General features: G+C 40.6%; 1 protein-coding gene across 1 annotated transcript in view; it reads right to left on the bottom strand.

Moving 5' to 3' along the window:
* LOC136876274 (uncharacterized) overlaps positions 1–22,757 on the bottom strand; it is a 135,914-nt gene that overhangs the window by 14,234 nt on the left and 98,923 nt on the right. Inside the window, exon 2 of the mRNA XM_067150084.2 lies at positions 7,912–8,073. Within this exon, the coding sequence (XP_067006185.1) occupies positions 7,912–8,073 (162 nt within the window). The remainder of the gene's footprint in view (positions 1–7,911; positions 8,074–22,757) is intronic.

Here is a 22,757-nt window from a genome sequence, read left to right as displayed (position 1 = left end):
AGCAGGGAAACCTTTCTGGACAGTAATAAAGAATCTTAGGGAGGGAAAAATGAAATGAGCAGTGTTTTGAGTAATTCAGGTGAACTCATAATAGATCCCAGGAAATCACTGGAGAGGTGGAGGGAATATTTTGAACATCTTCTCAATGTAAAAGGAAATCATCGTGGTGGTGTTGCGAACAGCCAAGCTCATGGGGAGGAGGAAAATGATGTTGGTGGAATTATGCTTGAGGAAGTGGAAAGGATGATAAAAAAACTCCATTGTCATAAGGCAGCAGGAATAGATGAAATTAGACCTGAAATGGTGAAGTATAGTGGGAAGGCAGAGATGAAATGGCTTCATAGAGTAGTAAAATTAGTGTGGAGTGTTGGTAAGGTACCTTCAGATTGGACAAAAGCAGTAATTGCACCTATCTTTAAGCAAGGGAACAGGAAGGATTGCAACAACTATCGAGGTATCTCATTGATTAGTATACCAGGCAAAGTATTCACTGGCATCTTGGAAGGGAGGGTGCGATCAGTTGTTGAGAGGAAGTTGGATGAAAACCAGTGTGGTTTCAGACCCCAGAGAGGCTGTCAGGATCAGATTTGCAGTATGCGCCAGGTAATTGAAAAATGCTACGAGAGGAATAGGCAGCTGTGTTTATGTTTCGTAGATCTAGAGAATGCATATGACAGGGTACCGAGGGAAAAGATGTTCGCCATACTGGGGGACTATGGAATTAAAGGTAGATTATTAAAATCTATCAAAGTATTTATGTTGACAATTGGGCTTCAGTGAGAATTGATGGTAGAATGAGTTCGTGGTTCAGGGTACTTACAGGGGTTAGACAAGGCTGTAATCTTTCACCTTTGCTGTTCGTAGTTTACATGGATCATCTGCTGAAAGGTATAAAATGGCAGGGAGGGATTCAGTTAGGTGGAAATGTAGTAAGCAGTTTGGCCTATGCTGATGACTTGGTCTTAATGACAGATTGTACCGAAAGCCTGCAGTCTAATATCTTGGAACTTTAAAATAGGTGCAATGAGTATGGTATGAAAATTAGCCTCTCGAAGACTAAATTGATGTCAGTAGGTAAGAAATTCAACAGAATTGAATGTCAGATTGGTGATACAAAGCTAGAACAGGTCGATAATTTCAAGTATTTAGGTTGTGTGTCTCCCAGGATGGTAATATAGTAAGTGAGATTGAATCAAGGTGTCGTAAAGCTAATGCAGTGAGCTCGCAGTTGCGATCAACAGTATTCTGTAAGAAGGAAGTCAGCTCCCAGACTAAACTATCTTAACATCGGTCTGTTTTCAGACCAACTTTGCTTCATGGGAGCTAAAGGTGCGTGGACTCAGGATATCTTATTCATAAGTTAGAAGTAACAGACATGAAAGTAGCAAGAATGATTGCTGGTACAAACAGGTGGGAACAACGGCAAGATGGTACTCAGTATGAGGAGATAAAGGCTAATTTAGGTTGAACTCGATGGATGAAGCTGTACGCATAAACTGGCGTCGGTGGTGGGGTCATGTGAGGCGAATGGAGGAGGATAGGTTACCTAGGAGAATAATGGACTCTGCTATGGAGGGTAAGAGAAGTAGAGGTAGACCAAGACGACGATGGTTAGACTTGGTTTCTAACGATTTAAATTAAGAGGTATAGAACTAAATGAGGCCACAGCACTAGTGGAAAATCGAGGATTGTGGCGACATTTAGTAAATTCACAGAGGCTTGCAGACTGAACGCTGAAAGGCATAACAGTCTATAATGATAATGTATGTAATGTATGTATGTACGTATGATTTAGGTTAAACTCTTATGGACAGTTTCTGGTGCAAAAATCACATAAGTAACATTCAGATTTCTTTTCCCAAGAACTGCAGTCTTTGTGAGTCCAATGTTTGCAAGGTGCATTTGAACAGTAATACCATAACTCACTGTCACGTCCAAATTCTGCACAAACACAACATAACTCGTCAGTGTCGTCACAAATATTTTCACTTAGATTTTCATCTTCTGATGTTCCAAAATTAATTGACCTACTGCACGAAGGCTTGTCAATGGTATTCTTCTTTTTCCTTCCAACACTCTTTAGATTCTTTGGACACCACCAACTGTTTTTCTGTGGATTCAACTTCTTTCTCTTCTCCTTTTCTTGAAGTCTTTCATTGGAATTGCCGTTAGATTTTCTGAATGGTATGTTTTTCATCCACCTGCTCCATTATATTTTTGTCCAGATTTCTATGAAGGACCTGGGATTGGTGAAATATCTGCAGGAGAAATGTACCCATTCCACTTTTGCTTGGTGCTAACTGGCAAAGTTACATGATCTGCTGAAATTGTGTTTGGCCTGCTTTCAACTCCTTCATGAAACTCTTCCTCGGGTTGTTCTCCTTCTTCAGGTGTCTCATTGTCATGAACAGTTCTCACTGTAGCACCAAGGAAGTCCTCCTCACTGAAAACACCTGTCCTTCTGAAGCCGGACACCCCTTTCTCAATGTTCACTACTTTGATAAAGACTCTCTTGAAAATGACCAGCACATCTGACATGATGATATTTGGGTTCTCTCTCTCATGTGTATGCAATGTGAATCACACTCTTTATTGAAAGCAGCTTTCAGAGGCCCACAGAAAGGAATGTCAAGGGGTTGCATGTGATGAGAAGATTGTGTGGGTAATGATAGCATGCATATACCATTGTCCGTGCAGAAATTATATGAAGACAAAGAAATGTGGCTGCAGTGATTGTCCAGCACTAGAAGAATGGGGTTTGATCTTGAGGCACCAACAAAAGAAGCAAAATGTAGTAACCAGGTGTTAAACAACTCTTCTGTGATCCAACCTGATTTGAAGCAAACATAGATTGTTCCTTCTGGTCCACCACGACAAAATTCGGCTTTAAGGCGCAGTGCAGGAAAAATCATTGGGGGAACGTACGATCCAACAGCATCCATTGCACAGCATACAGTTATTATTCTTCCCCTTTCTCCACCAGTAGCAGCTCCTTCCTGCTTCTGACCTTTAGGAGCCAGAATAGTACCTGGTTTCTGGACACAACTTAAGCTACTTTCATCCATATTAAATATCTTTCATGGAGGCAAGTTGTACTTAGCCATTAGTTCAAACAAGAGTGAAAAAAACTTATGAACTTCATCTTTGTTGGACTCATTGCGCTTACAGAAGGATTTCTTTTTAAGAATCCAGCTAACCAATTGTCACTAGCTTCACATTTCTCTTTATTGAAGTTATTTGTGATTTTATTTTTTTCTGCATACTCAAATGCAAGACGTCTTAATTTACTTGGACTAATTCCATAGAACGCTTTGGCTAAACAAATTAAATGACAGGCCATATCTTGTTCTTGATCTATAGAAAATACAGGCTTTCTCTTGGGTGCCTTCATGTTACCAGATTTAAGTCTATCATAAAGAGTAGTAACAGGAATATTGAATAATCTAGCTACTTCTCATATAGGTCTGCCTTCTCCTCTAACTTTCTTGGCTCTTTCAAGGTCCTCCTCTCTCCAACTCACTTTTGCTGTCTTCTGCTTCGAATTGCTCATCTGAAACGTTTTTAAGATGTGTTAATGAATAAACTGAATGAATAAATGAACAGATAAATAAATAAATAAATATATATATGTCTGAGTTAGATAAAATGAGACATATCACCCTAAATTGAATGTTTTAAATTAATAAAATGAGTTTTATCAATCTATAAATACTGTACATGGGGCAATGCCAAACAAGTTGTTCACAATAGCTCTGTTGTATGCCATGATATTGCTTTGTCATTAACTTACAAAATAAACAGTTTAAAATAGTTCTGTAGGATTGAGATATTGTATAAATGAAGGCAAATTTTACAGGTACTATCCATATAAATACAGAGTAACCAAATATGTACTTACTTTTGCAATTAATAGCTGCACAGTGTTACAAACAGTCATGTAGTAAGCACATTTGACCTTCTCACACTGGCGTCTTTCAGCCAGCTGGAGTTTAGGCTGATGCGGAAGTCAGAGGAGCACTCGCGTTAGGTAGCAGCACCAATTAAGACGCAAGCATACCAACCGTTGCCTGCAAAATACCCTGTTCACCATTACCTCAGTGTTCGCCAATACCCTGGTCTCCCCTATTTAGTACTCGGTACAGAATAACATCATCTGCAAAAATGCCTTATCTCTGATTCAACTTCTTTACTCATATCATTGATATATATAAGAAAGCATAAAGGTCCATTAATACTGCCTTGAGGAATTCCCCTCTTAAATATTACAGGGTCAGATTAAGATTCGCCTACTCTAATTCTCTGAGTTCTATTTTCTAGAAATATAGCCACCCATTCAGTCACTCTTTTGTGTAGTCCAATTGCACTATTTTTGCCAGTAGTCTCCCATGATCTACCCTATCAAATGCCTTAGATAGGTCAATCACGATGCAGTCCATTTGACCTCCTGAATCCAGGATATCTGCTGTATCTTGCTGGAATTCTACAAGTTGAGCTTCAGTGGAATAACCTTTCCTTAACCTGGACTGCCTTCTATCAAACCAGTTATTAACTTCGTAAACATGTCTAATATAATCAGAAAGAATGCTTTCCCAAAGCTTACATGCAATGCATGTCAAACTGACTGGCCTGTAATTTTTAGCTTTATGTCTATCACCCTTTCCTTTATACAGAGGGCCTACTATAGCAACTCTCCATTCATTTGGTATAGCTCCTTCATGCAAACAATAATCAAATAAGTACTTCAGATATGGTACTATATCCCAACCCATTGTCTTCAGTATATACCCCAAAATCTCATCAATTTCAGCTGCTTTTCTAGTTCTTAACTTTTGTATCTTACTGTAATTGTCATTGTTATTGTTACCGTGTTTTAGTGGTAGGTAGAGGTGAAAGAAGGTGCGGGCGTGAACGGGTCTCAAACTACGGAATCAAAGTTAATGTAAAATTTAACAAGGTTATATTTTCTTTTCAAAAACAAAGAAATAACAAGCATGGCAGGTACAAAGTAGCAAGTCCAAAGGGTAGTTACAATATTTACAGGATTTGGGCTTCGCGCCCTGACTTCACAATGCTTGGGCAATCAGCTCAGTTTTACCCCAAACACAAGTTTCAACAGAGCGGCAGAAAACCCCATTCATGCCTAGGAGTCCTTGCTCCAAATTACACTGAAAAGCCTCCACGAGGCATACAACACTCAATTTTCAAAAGAGCCACACGCTCTCAACTTTAAGCCTCTCAAAGGCCACACCAAACTCCACCTTCGAGTTGTCCTCACTGGACATAGACACAGGGGTAAAATACCCAACCTACTGAGGTCTATTAAATGAAAAGGGGCAATTACATGACCTCTAAAATAACAATTTGAGAGGAGGCGATCTGCACTCCTAATACACTTGTTTTTAAAACCTAATCTGGCTCTAGGCCACTAATGCAAAGGCTAATCCCATACTACAGAGGTGACTTTAGAAAAGAGCAATTTGTTTTACGTTAACGAAGAATAGGTTGAGAAAATAAGTTCACCTCAAAACAATGTGAGTGGGAGCTCGAGAGGGTTAGCACTCTCTATCCCAATATGCAGCTTTAAAAGAGAATAGATGAAAAGATTGGTTACATTTTAGGAAAAGGTTACATGGTGGAAACGCTTCGAACCCGCTCCGAGAGTTAAACTGCCAACCTAGCAAGAAAAGAAGTTATTAAGAGGCCATTACCTGGTGTTGAACAGCTGGAGAAGAAAGAGGCGCTTCCCGCCCCCTGCTATGTACTTTACACACTGAAAGATGGAACAGAAGTGGCCCGGAGACCCAAAAATCAGCAGTTTAAATACTCTCGCGGAAGGTTCTAGGCGTTTTAGAGAAGAGAACACCCGCCCACAATCACTTTATTGGCTAGGGTACAGAAACATATCCAAGTTGGGGGAAGATACATCGGATTGGTCGGAAATTACTCAAAGAAATTCGGGATTGGATTAATCTAAAACAAGGGGAAAAAGAGGGGTATACAGCCAACTTAAACAATAACAGAAAGAAATTTAACAAGAAACAAACTTTTGAAATAAGAACTTCTCCAAAAAAATAGTTCTTTCACTCCGCACTAGGGTGCACTATTGTTGATCTTCAGTAGTGTCCTCTAGAAGAGAAAGTTCACACTTCTTACTACAAGCAAAACAAAAATACGTCGAAAATGACACAGTTCAAAAACTCCAAAATTTCCAGGTAGAGACATCTTCTGAGAAACTTGAAAATTAATACCGTCCATAAAGTTCAGACTTCCTCCAGCAGAGGAGTTTCAACAGGCGCACATTTTAAATTAGCGGTGTGGAGGTGCACCGCCCGGTACAGTTATCATAGGTCAATTTTAATATTTCTTTAGTATTAGTCACCTCCTTTATCTGGACATTATCCTTGTAAACAACAGTCTTTATTTACTGCTGACTGAATACTTCTGCCTTTTGAAGATCCTCACATACACACTCCCCTTGTTCATTAATGATTCCTGGAATGTCCTTTTGGAACCTGTTTCTGCCTTAAAGTACCTTAAAGACTCGGTCCTCTCCACTGAATCCTTTGTCAATGTGGGGTAATTATAGTTTCTTTGTTCTGCAGTAATACTTGCAATGTGACCAACAGTGAAATCTGTGTACTATCATAGGTTTGGATATTAGAGAAATTTTTAAACTGAATGTTCATGAGTTTACCAACAGAAATTGTGTGCAGACTAAAAGTAACCATGAATTTGCTGTTCAACTGAATATAATTAAGTATTGGCAAAATTAGAAAGAAAAACTGGCAGCAAAAATAGCCAAATTGTTTTGTGGGTCACAATTGGGAAGTATTCAGGACTGAATAAGGAGTCCCTCGAAATGCTGCAAATGGAAACTTATGAAATTGCTAAGAATAAGGGAAGTGATGGAAGCCAGCAGAGACTGGGCTGTGCACTTGATGTAGAGAAGCAGTTTTGCCAATGAATGCCTGAAGAATCCAAAGAAAGTATACCGGTACATTAGGAAATTTATTGGTTTGTATTATGATGGCAGCATGAACATGATTTTCACTGGTAGGAAATGCAGACGTGACTCCCATTCTGATATGTGCATAAAGACCTTCCTCAGTTTTTAATTTAAAGATTTTTTTTGCTATTTGCTTTACGTCGCACCGACACAGATATTGGCGACGATGGGATAGGAAATGCCTAGGAAGTGGAAGGAAGCGGCCGTGGCCTTAATTGAGGTACAGCCCCGGCATTTGCCTGGTGTGAAAATGGGAAACCACGGAAAACCATCTTCAGGGCTGCCGACAGTGGGGCTTGAACCCACTATCTCCCGATTACTGGATACTGGCCGCACTTAAGTGACTGCAGCTATTGAGCTCAGTAATTTAAAGATTTTAAAAAGGAGGATTTTATATATGGAAGATTTTAAAAAGGAGGATTTTATATATAGATAGATACAAGCATGTCCCAGTGTATGCCACACAAATTTGAAATAGAGAAGCAAACGTAGAGCAGTTCCTGGAAGAATTTTAGAAATATAAGCATGATAGCGAAGTATTGAAAATGGGGAAATATGAATGTTCTGGTGGGGAGAAAAGACTCTTGCTAGGGGCTTTACGTCACACCGACACAGATAGGTCTTATGGCGACGATGGGATAGGAAAGGCCTAGGAGTTGGAAGAAAGCGGCCGTGGCCTTAATTAAGGTACAGCCCCAGCATTTGCCTGGTGTGAAAATGGGAAACCACGGAAAACCATCTTCAGGGCTGCCGATAGTGGGATTCGAACCTACTATCTCCCGGATGCAAGCTCACAGCCGCGCGCCTCTACGCTCACGGCCAACTCGCCCGGTGAAAAGACTCTTAGGACTCTACATGTAACAGTTAAAGTAAAGAAGGAGTATGAAGGTAGAGAATATACTTACTGCCTCTTAAACCAGGTTCAGTATTCAGCACAGCCTTCCTGCACAGCGGATTGGACACATTATACTTCTCTGAACAGTTAGTCTTGTAGGTCTCATGGGGAATATCATCATCACATCCCGTATCAACATAACTGTTGCACTCGTAGCAGTTAGCTGCATCTCCTAAAAATATAGTTATTAAATGTAAGTGGGAAGTATACCTCATCAAATATTTCCTAACAAATAGTATCTTTCTCAAACTTCTAACAATAATTTTTAAAAATGAAAAGCAGTTTGAAGTAAAATATACATGTAAGTCCCCTTATACCACATTACATTTTAAATATGGATCCTTTAAAGTATCTGTTAATAGTTTTGGAAATCCACCAACTGCAACAGAACTTTCTTACCATTGATGCCATCTATTTACACAGTCCCACTGTCGACAGCCCTGAAGATGGTTTTCCGTAGTTTCCCATATTCACACTAGATAAATTCTGGGGCTATGCCTTATTAAGACCACGACTGCTTCCTTTCCTATTCCATCGTTGCCGTAAGACCTATCTGTGTCAATGTGACATAAAGCAACTTGTAACAACTATTTTCACAATAGTTCCTACTTCAGTGTTTTGGGAGCATGGATTGGTGATCAGGGGCCCCATAGCTGAGTCTGGCTTTGCTTCCACTAACTTGTGCCAGGCTCCTCTCTTTCTCCTTCCCTACCTGACCTCCGTAGGTCGACTCCTGTTCTTTTCCAACCCTGATTTAGGCTTGCAAACCCTAGGGAATCTTTTATTTGTATGCCTTTCGTGGCCCTTCTCTTTTCTTTGCCAGTACCTTCATTCTTCAAAGGGTCAGACCTCTTCCATTTTAATTTCTGGTTAGTGTTAAGAGAGGATGGTTGCCCAGTTATACTTCCTCTCACCACCACTACTTCAATGACCAGAGCTGCCAAATTGAGGTTAGTAGTCATCACTGTCTACTCCATTAATGTTAGTTAGAATGAGTTTGTTGTCTATTCGTAATACCTTATCTGTAGAACTTGGGATTTTCTGGTGGTAATGTTGGTAATTAGTAATTATTTCCAGGCAAAAAAAAAAAAAAAAGTCAGCCTCCCTAAATTTAAAAATTTAAAGACATTTCTAATTAAATTTTCACTTCATAATTTTGTTATTCACGTTCTTCAGTACCTTAATATTTGAGTTCAACCTATACCTGGTGGTCCACCAGCCCCTTGTAGTCTAGTTTTATGCATCCTGCCGCCTTTACTACAATTCTGAAATACTTCGGTCCCTCTCCCTAAACTGGGATAATATGACAAGATGTGTGGTTATGGGCTAGAAGATAGCAGGAATCATGAGCACAACTGTTAATTAATTATGGGTACCTCAAATGAACCCATAAAATGATCACAGATACTAAGAACACGTACCTTACAACAGGAAGTGCACACACAGATCAGGAGCAGATATTGTATAGGTTGGGAACTGCACACTGCATGTCAAGCCTCTCAATAGTTTACATGGCAAGGGCACAGTGGGAGATGTAATGGTGGACAGTGCTTGAAGATTCGAATCCCACGCAAGTGGTTTGGTTTTCTTTTTTACCACCAATTGCCTGGGATTTGGTAAGGTTACATACTTGATAGCTTTCACATACGATACCGATTTGTTTATTTGACCCTGTAAATGGCCATATGTATCGTGACATAGGGTAAGGCACTAGGTTGGATGAGGATGAGGAGGTGATGGTCTGTGGTTAGGACACAGGCAGCGAGTACATGTTCCAAGCTTCATAGACCACTGGTAGGGCAAAGTGTGCTCCATTAGAATTACAATAATATGTGATGGCAGATAGGTATGTAACTATGCAAACTCCCCTCTTTCAAGTCAAGTCACAACACAACACAACACAACACAACACAAAAGCTTATTCACTACCTTGTGATGTATTCCAGCGACGAGTATGTGGTCATGTTACTCATCTATGTGGAGAAACTAGACAGAATGCATACCACGCACAATGATTGTATAAAGAATGCTATCCAGATAGATGGCAACTGACAGGGATGACATTTCAGAGCTTGGAAAGATGTTTGCAGGCTACTGCATCCCTGGGAAGGACAAAGCCTGTTCGAGATCATCCCGTGACGTATGCTCACGATGCAGAGATTGTCTTGAACGCTATTTGGCATAACCCTCATACTAACACTCTGGGCTCCCTGTGGGTGGGGGTGGTAGAATAACACTCACAGTATCCTCTGCCTGTCATAAGAGTTGACTAAAAGGAACCCCAGGGACTCTGAACTTGGGGAGCATGGGTTGGCTACCACGGGGCCCTCAGCTGAGTTCTGGCATTGCTTCCACTTACTTGTGTCAGGCTCCTCAATTTCATCTATCCTGTCCAACCTTTCGTGGTCAACTCTTGTTCTTTTCCGACCTGATGGTAGTAGATTACTCAAGGCCTAGGGAGTCTTTCATTTTCAAGCCCTTCATGGCCCTTGTCTTTCTTTGGCCGATACCTTCATGTTTCGAAGTGTCAGATCCCTTCCATTTTTTCTCTGTGAGTGGTGTTATATAGAGGATGGTTGTCTAGTTGTACTTCCTCTTTAAACAATAATCACCACCACCAGCACTCGGCTCATTGCACAGGAGACAAACATCAGCCGAGCGTCTGTTATGCGGATATTCCATACCCGTCGGTTTCACTCGTACCATCTGCACTTACACCAGGAGCTCCATGGTCATGGGTGGTGTCCTATTAATGGACCCTGCAGCATTTGGAGATCAATCCTGCCTTTTTAGCGTCCATCTTATTTATGGACAAAATGTGGTTCCACAACAGTGGAACCATTGATCACCATAATATTCATTACTGGAGTGTGGTTAATCTCCATTAGGTACTACAGGGAGCTCTTCAGGTTCACTGGGATGTGAACGTATGGTGTGACATCGTCAGTGATCATCTCGTTGGTCTCCATTTCTTTGAGAGACCTCTGACGGGAGAACACTATCTGTGGTGGCGATCATCCAGAACCATCTCTATGCGATGTATCCTGGTAAGTGGTTGGGAAGGGGAGGACCTCCACCTGACCTGCCAGATTGCCTGATCTAACGCCTCAGGATATTCTTCTGTGGGGCCGTGTAAAACAAATGGTATATGCACAGGAGCCGACCAGTTCTGGTCACCTTAGACAGCTCATCACCATGACATGCCGATCCATTACACTGGAGATGTTGCAACATGCCAGATGGTCCTTACAACATCATGCACATCTCTGTATTGACCACAGAGATCGTCAGTTAAACCAGGTGCTGCATTAAACAACATAGGTAGCTGAAATCCTGTCACATGTTTCCTAGCCTCTTTTCAACCCAGCTCCATACCATATGCCACCAAACCAATAGCCCTTTTCAGGGCCAAAATAAACAAATCAATCTGTGGAAACTATTCAGTATGCAACTTTGACATATCCCAGGCAAAAAAAAAAAAACTTCTGTGGGATTCAAATCTCCTAACTGTCATGCACTGTTTACTTTCAGATCTCTGACCACACCCCTGCCAAGTGAGCTACTGAGAAGCTTGACATAGCAGGCAGTTCCCAACCTATACAATATCTGCTCCTCGTATGTGTGTGCAGCTCCTGTTGTAAGGTGCGTGTTCTTCACATCTGTGCTAGTTTTACAGGTTCATTCTTGGTACTCATAATGAATTAACAGTGGCACCCACAATTCCTGCTGTTTCATAGCCCGTAACCACACATTTTGCTATATTACTCTGGTTAAGGGAGAGGGACCGATGTATTTCAGAATTGTAGTAAACATGGCGGGTTGCATAAAACAAGGTTGCAAGGGGGCGGGTAAATCACCTGGTATATTTGATGTATTTGTATTCATTCACGCTGTTTGATTTTGATCTTATTTTTTTATTTATCATCAGCAGAGTTAATATTATTGCGGTCAGGGGCGCGCGGCTGGGAACTTGCATCTGGGAGATAGTGGGTTCGAATCCCACTGTCAGCAGCCCTGAAGATGGTTTTCTGTGGTTTCCCATTTTCACACCAGGCAAGTGCTGGGGCTGTACCTTAATTAAGGCCATGGCAGCTTCCTTCCAACTCCTAGACTTTTCCTATCCCATTATCGCCATAAGACCTATCTGTGTCAGTGCAACGTAAAGCCACTGGCAAAAAGAAATTTATTATTGCAATAATAATAATAATAATAATAGAGTAGAATGCAAATTAATCCTAACACAGTCATTTATAAGACCATTTATAACTAATGTTGGCAGAATTGTGCGTTCCCACTAAATACTGTTCCCACTTTCATCCTAATTGCATTGTAGGGTTATGGCAGCATTATTGTGCATTATTGGGTGTCCTTTATAATGCAGTGATTAGTTTAATGTCTCTGGGTAAGATCATATACATTTTCAGTATAGTGTCGAGTTATTGCATTGTAAATTAGTAAAGGATACCACCCCGCGGAAATGTTAAAATATTGTGATATTTGCTGATCATACCTCTATGACACAAAAGCAAATTGCTTCACAATGTGTTGTTTGGCTACAGTAAATTCAATTTTGAAGCGATACCAATAAATCGCTGAAGAAAGGAAACTCTAATCGGAAATGCAAAACTTCACTGAAAGAAGACTGTTTACTCATTAAGAAGAGTAAAATAAAGCCCAGGCTCTCAGCTGTTGACCTAAACTGAGATTTAAGTCAGATTGAGTGGAATTTTCATGTTACAACAGTTTGTCACAGTCTGTTGGAGGCAGGAAGAAGAGTACGCATATCAGGAAAGCAGCAACTCTAATGGATGTTGTACGTAAAAAGCAATTGTTATGTGCTAAACTACATAAAGACTTTTCTTTGAAAGATTGGAAGGAAATCGTATTTTCAGATAAAGCCATTTAGAAGTTTGTGGTTAGCATGTTCCTTATGTGCATAGAGAAACATCACAGAAAACATGGCAGGCTTGTATTCATTAAGAATTGTAAAGCATTGTAAATTCTTCCCTTGTTTGACATTGGCAGCTCATAGGAAATGTTCAACTTATGGCAACTCAAAGAAAATGTTCAACATGTCCTCCTCATGCACGTGTTTCCAGCCAACACATAATGTAATCACGGCCACAGTGGCGGAACCTGGGGGTGGGAACCAGAGCAGTAGTGTTGGTGGTGCTTTGTCATGTGGGAACACTTACTGCTCTTTTCCATTTATGACTATTTTTTTGCAATGCACGAACATCACTGACCTCAGCTGAGATCAAATCCACAAGCTTGGTTTTAAGGGTCCAATGTGCTAATATTGCTAATATCACTCAATTATCTGGGAAAATGAATTATTCTACAATATTCTACAATATTCAATGTAGGCTATAGCAGTTTCACTTACCTTCAGTTCCCCAGAATGTGATATTTTATTTCAAGTGCGAGGTTAAAGACTAAACATAGTGGTCCTTTTATGACATCCCCCAACCCTTGTTAATGTAGGGAAGAATTAAATCTGGACCTGCTCATGCTTTTCCTTTTAACTTCTTAATTGCAGCTGAGATATCATCCATAGTTATGTATTTTATATTTAATACATCAGATAACGCATAGTCTGCATCGAGAATATTGTAGTTTGCTTGTTCTGAGAAGTATACAGACTGAAAGAACTGAGCAAACCTATCAACAGTTACCTTACTACCAACTGTGCCAACAGTTTATTTCATTCCATGTGTCCAGTTAATATTTTATTCATGATTAGTTTACTACTTGTTTGTTCTTAGTCATTAGTTGAAGATTATTCAAGAGTTGCTGTTATGTGATTAGTTAATCTCAAAATTTCACAGCTTGCCGTCAAATTGACCAGTTTATACTAAACTTGTGTGGAGACTTAAGAATTCCACTACGGTGGTTCACTTATTTATAAAATTGCAAAGGCACTATACTGTCAGGTCGCTTTCGGAGGAATTACTTTATCACTGTCCCCAGTGCACCCACTTATGGCAAAATCTAACCCGTCTTTAGCTTGACTTGAAAAATACATTGCTTGGTCATATTCAAAAGTTCACTAGTTTCTAAAATACAGTAAGAGATTTCATCACTGTTAATTAAAAACTTTAGTTATTTGAAATTTCACGATGGTGATTTTTAGTCTGGTAATAATAATAATTGTTCCGGGGTTTCCATGGCTCACAGAGGATTAGGAAGCACTTGGTTTGAATCAGTAACGGTGATTGGGGGGAGTTAGAAGTGGGGGGGGGGGGGGGGGGGCAAAAAGTGTGTATACAACAAAAAGTTCCTGGGTCTATGGCTATAATGGGGGAAGAGGGAAGGTATCAAAATTGAAAGATATCTACAAAATGGTAGTTTTTGAAGCTCTCTGAGGGAATTTCGATAGAGACATAAGGTTGAGTCTCCCAACTTTAGTGCAGTAATAATCTATATATATATATATAACATAACTTGTTCTGACTGACTGATTCATCATTGCCGAGCCAAAACTACTAGACATAAAGAAATGAAATTTTGGGGATACATACAGGTACATACTAACATGTAGGTGCTCGCTAAGAGAGGATTTTTGGATATTCCTTCGCTGAGGAAGTGGAAAGGGGGGTGAAATTTTAAAAATGACTGTATCTATATCTCAAAAGTTTAAAAGTTTACAGATGTAAAAATTGGTATTTAGAATCTTCTTTAAAAATAAAGAAACACATATTTTTTCGTTTTCGGAATATCCCAATAGGAGGTGAAAAGGGTGAAAAAGGGGTTGAATGCCTTTAATGAGGATAATTATATCTCAGAAACTGAAGATATTACAGACCTGAAAATTGGTATTCAGGATCTCCTTTAAAAATAAAGAAACACGTATTTGTTTGTTTTTGGAAAATCCAATTAATGGTAGGGTGAAAAGGGGGGTGAAATTTTAAAATGAGTGTATCTAAATCTCAAAACTTTAAAAGTTTACAGATGTAAAAATTGGTATTTAGAATCTTCTTTAAAAATAAGGAAACATATATTTTTTTCATTTTTGGAAAATCCCAATAGGAGGGGTGAAAAAGGGTGAAAAGCAGTTGAATGCCTTTAATAAGGATACTTATATCTCAGAAACTGAAGATGCACTTAAGTTCCATCTGACAACATATCGGTTGTCCTCAATTAAAGTATTTACACGCCGTTGCCCCGATGTGGGCTTATCTATTGTTCAATAGTTATAGGGTTCACTGTTCCCAAAAGGAGCTAACACAGGGAAAACTTGACACACACCAATAAATGTACAGGGGCATAATTACCCATACCAAGTGGCCTTAGTGTAAAAAAGAAAAAGTTGAACATGACTGGTCATAAACAAAAGGCTAGGAGGCGAAACACTTTCCCTCCTTATAGAAATACACTAGTGAAAAGAAATATCCAAACACCATGAAATAAGAAATGTAGAATACAGAAATTTTGGCAATATATTGTTGAGGTAACATATTTACTTGGTTAAACGTTCAAGGCTACAGGTTAATATCCACACGAGAAAAGCCATCACAAATGTGCCATGTTGGTCCATTAATAATTGGTGTAATCGCCTGACTGTTGAATGCAAGTATGAAGAATGAGATTTCCACCTAATCAATACTTTATTACAAATGTTTGAAGTTATCTACACTGAAACAGTACCGGTTTTGACCTGTAAAAAGGTCATCATCAGCTGTTGGTGAACCTGCTTAATAGCGATAGTACGTAAAACATTACTAAAACTAATTTAACAAGAATGCCTTATTCTAATATAATATTACTTAAGATATATACATATGGTGCAATATGGGGCTTAGACTCATTGGAGTTCCATTCAAAAACCTGTGCTGTTGCCAACATTATGTCAAACAATATACATATATACATATGGTGCAATAAAGGGCTTTGGCTTGCTGGAGTCCCTTGAATGCCACACACTCCAAAAATTGTATAACAGAGGTTGAAAATACAGTTCCTATAGAATAGAGGATCACTGAGGTTTCGGTGTTAATTTGAAACGTCTTTGCAGCATGTCGGCACTGAGACCAACCATTGTGAATACACAATCGAGGTGCTTTGTTGGGCCGCAATTTTGCGGGGAGCGTAATCGACTGAGGTTCTGTAGCTTGTTCATTCTTATTGTATGATGTTGCTGATAAATACTAATTTCCAGGTTCCCTGTTGAGGCATGTCATGCTATGGATGAAGTTTTGAAATTAAAGAAAGGTTGATAGAGTCCCCTCTTCACACTTGCATTTGTGCTCAGGTAAATTCAAAGTCAATGCGGACAGTGAAGCTGATAGATTATAGTGACTGTTGAATGCAGGCATGCAAACGTGCATGCATTGTGTCGTACAGGTGCCGGATGTCAGCTTGTGGGATGGAGTTCAATGCCTGTTACGCTTGGTCGGTCAATACAGGGATGGTTAATGCTGGTTGTGGATGATGCTAGAGTTGTCGTCCAATGATATCCCATACGTGCCCAATTAGGGACAGATCGGGTAACCGAGCAGGCCAAGGCAACATGTGGACACCCTGTGGAGCACGTTGGGTTACAACAGAGGCATGGCAGCATGCATTATCCTGTGGGAAAACACCCCCAGGAATACTGTTCATGAATGGCAGCACAACACGTTGAATCACCAGACGGACGTACATATCTGCAGTCAGGGTGCGTGGAATAACCACGAGAGTGCTCTTGCTATCATAGGAAATTTCTTCCCAGACCAGAACTCCCAGTGTAGGTCCAGTGTGTCGATGCCGTAGACAGGTGGAATGCAAGCACTCACCTGGCCTCCTCCTAACCAACACACGGCCATCACTGGCACCACGGCAGAACTGGTTTTCATTGAAAAACACAACGGACCACCACTCCGTCCTCCAATGAGCTCTTGCTTGACACTACTGCAGTCGCAGACGGCGGTGGTTTGGGGTAAGTGGAATGCATGAAGCAGGGCCCATGGCTCAGAGCTGTCCTTCAGGTAACCCATTTCGAACAGTTCGTTGCGTCACTGTGGTGCCAACTGCCACTCAAATTTCTGCTGCAGACGAAGTCCACTGTGCTAGAGCCATACGCTGAATATGGTGGTCCTCCCTCTCTGTGGTGCCATGGGGACATCCGGAGCCCAGTCTTTCTTTGAGCGTACCTTCTTGTGACGACTGCTGCTAGCACGCAACCAGAGTGTAGACATTCCTGTCAAGTCGTTCTGCAATAGCGCGGAAAGAAAATTCACCTTCACGTAGCCCTATTATACGGCCTCGTTCAACCCCAGTGAGCTGTTGATACTGGCTTCTTCGTTGTTGTAAAGGCATCCTCGACCCGCTCACAGTCACTCTGTCCAATCTCAGGTAATTAACACTCTCGCACAGTACAGCTGTATTTAAAGCAAACCTGGTCTGCAACGTCATGGAGCTGATATTAGTGCCACACTAATGTGATTTGCGGGAAATTTGAATCAGCGTCATCTTTCAGACATAAAAACACGCCTACCAATGTTCGTTAATCTAGCACAACTCCTTCTTAGCATTTGGATATTTCTTTCCGCCAGTGAAGTTAAAACCATAAGTGGGCTTATGGCCCAATGATACAGAGGCTAATCCATTCTGCAACAGGGTGACTAAATGAGAAACATTAACACCAAAAGGTTTTAAGAACTTTAGAGGTTTAAAACAATTTAGTTATCCTAAGCCAAGTTAAATGGGAACTGACAGAGGGTAATCACTCTTTCTTCCCTTACATTACATTCCCAGTAGGGAATAGAACAGAGTCCTCAGACTTGCCAAAATTTCTACATTTAAGCCACCAAATTTAGAAATGTACATTACATAAAAGAGGTTAAAACCTTCCCCTCACACTATCCGCAGGAGCTATCACAATTTATGAGAATTCTGCCATTACCTTAAATCACTGGGCCTTCCTCACGCAGGCCACGCCTCTGCCTCCTGGTTCACGTCTATTCACCCTCCTCACACTGAAGCAATTCAGACAATACCGCCCTAAAGTGCCCTGCTTTCATAGTATTTTTTTAGGGAAAGCTTCCAGAACTCTTTACTGATAGGCTGGATTCCTGTACATACCCCCTATATTAATTGGCTAGAGAAAATATTTGCAAGTTTCTGATTGGTTGATTACAATTGAAGAAGGAACCAACTGAAGTGTTGACAACTTCAACACTTAAACAAAACAATCCCCAAAACCTAAGGTGTGCCACCTGCAAAAATAGATGTTCCTTTATGAAATAATTAGACTTTTTCTCGCTAGAGGGAGCAATTTATTAAACCGATGGTAGAGACATCTAACAGTTGAAGACCAAAGTATCTTGTAGTACACCAGTTCAAGTTTGTTTACATAGATGGCCTCAGAGAAGGCACACAGTTTAATTGTTTTTATGTCACTGAGTGAGTTGGCTGTGTGGTTATGGATGCGCAGCTGTGAGCTTGCATTCGGGAGATAGTGGATTCGAACCCTACTCTCGGCAGCCCTGAAGATAGTTTTTCTATGGTTTCCATTGTCAAACCATGAAAATGCTGGGACTGTGCCTTAATTAAGGCCACGGCCGCTTCCTTCCCACTCCTAGCCCTTTCCTATCCCATCTTCGTCATAAGACCTATCTGTATCGGTGCGACGTAAAGCCAATTGTAAAGTTTTAAAAAAGTGTTTTTACGTCTCACTAACTGCTTTTGCATGGCTTTTGAGATGCTGAGGTACTGGAATTTTGACCCGCAGAAGTTCTTTATCGTGCCGGTAAATCTACCAGATGATTTATTTGAGGACTTTCAAATATCACCGAACTGAGCTGGAATCGAACCTGCCAGCTTAAGCTCAGAAGGCCAGTGCTCTACCAACTGAGCAACTCAGCACGGCTTGTCTGAAAAGGTTGGCTGGTATAGCTAATGAAACACCACAAAAGCAGTGCAGTACAAGTCCATCTGGTACCTCCTTTAACATATTGTACAGGTAAGTAATTTTAACAGTACCCCTTAAAAATGTTTTCCATCTACAGCACTGTGCTAATGAGTGAATGTCTACGATGATATAATGATGTTCTCAACATAACGGATTTGATTCCGGTTGAGGTTATTGGTAGTTGAGGGTGTTTTAATGCGACAGTGCCATATCCTTCAATTCCGGCAGGTCGAAGTGGTGGTGGTGGTGATTATTGTTTTAAGAGAAAGTACAAATAGGCAACCAACCTCTAGTACACTAATCCGAGGGAAACAACGGAAGGAGCCTGGCACTCGAAAAATGAAGGTATCGGCCAAAGAAAGACAAGGGCCGTGAAGGGTGTGAAAGGCTCTCTAGGCCTCTATACCTAATACCATCGGGGTCGGAAAAGAACACGAGTTGACCAGGCGAGGTCGGATAGGATAGATGAAAGTGAGGAGCCTGGCACAAGTAATTGGAAGCAATGCGAGGATTCATCTAAGGACCCCGTTGTTGCCAACCCACGCTCCCAAGGTAAGAGGCCCCTTTTAGTCGCCTCTTACGACATGCCGGCGATACCCTGGGTGTTATTCTACCGCCCCAACCGACAGTGTTACGGCACGTCGAAGAACTTGTACGTACCGTACGTAACAAAATTCCGATAGGCCGAGTCTACTATAGTACTTTTCAAATTTCTTGTGGCATCTTCAAATAAGATAATAATACAAGAGATATGTCTAAAACTGGCAATTAGGCTATGCAGCATGGCGGGGGTTCACTCTCGGGCATTAACTTGATTCATGATGCTTCGCATTTCAGAATTACGTCAGTCCTTCACACTGATTTCCGCCGTTTGCGTTTTTGTATGCTAATACTACGTAACTACGATAATAACTAGCCTTAAGTTCCGTATGCATTGCATAACAGTAGGATATTAGACAATTGGATACGAAGGTCAGTTGGATTGGATTGGATTGGATTGGATTGGATTGGATTGGATTGGATTGGATTGGATTGGATTGGATTGGGATTGACCTGCCTAAGGCATTTGATAGGGTAGATCATGGGAGACTACTGGCAAAAATGAGTGCAATTGGACTTGACAAAAGAGTGACTGAATGGGAACTCGGAGAATTAGAGTAGGCGAAGCTTTATCTGTCCCTGTAATAATAAAGGGGGGGAATTCCTCAAGGCAGTATCATTGAACCTTTTATGTTTTCTTGTATATATTAATAATATTTGTAAAGAAGTGGAATCAGAGATAAGGCGTTTTGCAGATGATGTTATTCTGTACAGAGTAATAAATAAGTTACAAGATTGTGAGCAACTGCAGAATGACCTCGATAATGTCCTGAGATGGACAGTAGGCAATGGTAAGATGATAAACGGGGTTAAAAGTCAGGTTGTAAGTTTCACAAATAGGAAAAGTCCTCACAGTTTTAATTACTGCATTGATGGGGTGAAAGTTCCCTTTGAGGATCATTGTAAATACCTAGGTATTAAAATAAGGAAAGATCTTCATTGGGGTAATCACATAAATATGATTGTAAATAAAGGGTACAGATCTCTGCACATGGTTATGAGAGTGTTTAGGGGTTGTAGTAAGGATGTAAAGGAGAGGGCATGTAAGTCTCTGGTAAGACCCCAACTAGAGTATGGTTCCAGTGTATGGGACCCTCACCAGGATTACTTGATTCAAGAACTGGAAAAAATCCAAAGAAAAGCAGCTCGATTTCCAACAAAAGAGTAGCGTTACAAAAATGTTGCAAAGTTTGGGCTGGGAAGACCTGGGAGAAAGGAGACGAGCTACTCGACTAAGTGGTATGTTCCGAGCAGTCAGCGGAGAGATAGCGTGGGAGGACATCAGTAGACGAATAAGTTTGAGTGGTGTCTTTAAAAGTAGGTAGGATCACAATATGAAGATAAAGTTGGAATTCAAGAGGACAAACTGGGGCAAATATTCATTTATAGGAAGGGGAGTTAGGGATTGGAATAACTTACCAAGGGAGATGTTCAATAAATTTCCAATTTCTTTGCAATCATTTAAAAAAAGGCTAGGAAAGCAACAGATAGGGAATCTGCCACCTGGGCGACTGCCCTAAATGCAGATCAGTAGTGGTTGATTGATAAGGTGCTGTGTAATCTTGAAAGACACGTGCAGCCGGTATATCACAGTGGGAAAAAACCCACAGTTTTGTCCAGTACTGAATCACATAGCACTGATTCGTTTTCTGTCCCTAAATTCTTCTATAGACATTAAAGTTCAGGCAACTGAGGCAACATCAGCATTTCATACTGTGTGACATCATCATTCCTACATTTTCATGGGTTGCACATGCAGATTATATCAGTGACGAAGCTGTTAGTTAATTAATGGGTAGGCAGGAAATCTTAACTTAAAGTTTCTTGTTGAGGAGTTCCATAAATCGAGTTTTCTTGGTCGTAAAATGGTCAATCACACGGCCCTTCAATACTTGATCACTCATCAATTCCTTCACAAGCATTTTCTCGATAGAAATGGTACTAAGACTGCTGAGTCTTTCATTGTTCATTGAATTACACAAAAATGTTTTTATCCTCTTCAGAGTGATCATACTCCTTACAGAGGAAGCCGTGGCCACAGGAAATGTTTTTTGCTAGCGGCTTTACGCCGCACCGACACAGATAGGTCTTATGGCGACGATGGGATAGGAAAGGCCTAGGAGTTGGAAGGAAGCGGCCTTGCCTGGTGTGAAAATGGGAAACCACGGAAAACCATCTTCAGGGCTGCCGACATTGGGATTCGAACCCACTATCTCCCGGATGGAAACTCACAGCCGCGCGCGCCTAACCGCACGGCCAACTCGCCCTGTACAGAAAATGTTAATATTAAATGAATCAATTTTAACACTTCCTCATACATTGGTTCGAGGTCATTGAGGACAATATAGCCTAATGCAAATTTTTTGAGGGGACAAATGTTTTTCTATATCGGAATAAATGTTAAGCAATTCATTTTCCAATCTTTCCCTATTAAAAAGGGATAAATGTTCGTAAGACTGCTCAGTTCAATAGCAGGGAAGCTCTCTTTGTAAACTATGAACTGATTTGGATCTAACAACTCAACAAACCGGATGCTTTCAAAATCGCCAAACCGCATTTCCATTTGCATAATTAAGGTATCACCACCAAACAAAACACACGTATAACAGAAAAGGTTCTTGCTTTCGGAACAGGCTGTTAACCACGAATATCGTGTATACCAAGAAAATTGAAATTTTCTCGCTACTTTACCGTCAAAATACGGTACTTAATAAGTTAATAACCAAATTAAGCATACATCTTTTGTATTTGGCTTCACACTTCTCTTCGTAAGTCTAAGATGAGAACGGTTTACGTTTTAAAGAGTTCAAAAGACTCGTTAAGTTCCCGAAGGGGGCCTACATCACATATCATTTCAACGCGATTTTCAACCGGATGATGTCAGTCTCGTTTTACGCAACTAACAGTCCATGTCTGAATTGTTACAAATAAAGCCAATAACCTAATCCACGGATTTCTCACTAATTCCAAAGAAAAACACACACTTAACAATAGGGTACCGGTACTTCATTGTCACCTTCGCTCTGGGAGTTACTACGCTCTCAAACAACACAGGAGGCTTGCCTCTCTGTGGTCTAGACCTTGCGGAGAGCGGAGTGCGGGCGGTAAACCTAACTTCCCTCCACCACCCCGTGGCAGTCAACAAGCTAAGGGAAATGAAACAAAAAATCCTGGGTGAGACAACTTACAGACTGCCTCCCTGTCAGAATAAGTGGTCTGCTGTCGCCACCTAGCTGGACGATAAGCGAAGCACATCATGTAGCACATATCAAAGAGATTATTGTTGATTTAACACAATAACAACAGCAGATAAATTTGTTACGATATTTATGTTTAATCATATTTCTTGGGGTAGGCATTGCCTC

Source organism: Anabrus simplex, chromosome 6, assembly GCF_040414725.1.
Source record: "Anabrus simplex isolate iqAnaSimp1 chromosome 6, ASM4041472v1, whole genome shotgun sequence".
NCBI lineage: Eukaryota > Metazoa > Arthropoda > Insecta > Orthoptera > Tettigoniidae > Anabrus > Anabrus simplex.
The sequence above is the reverse complement of the archived record's forward strand: the minus strand, read 5'-3'. Positions and strand labels throughout refer to the sequence as shown.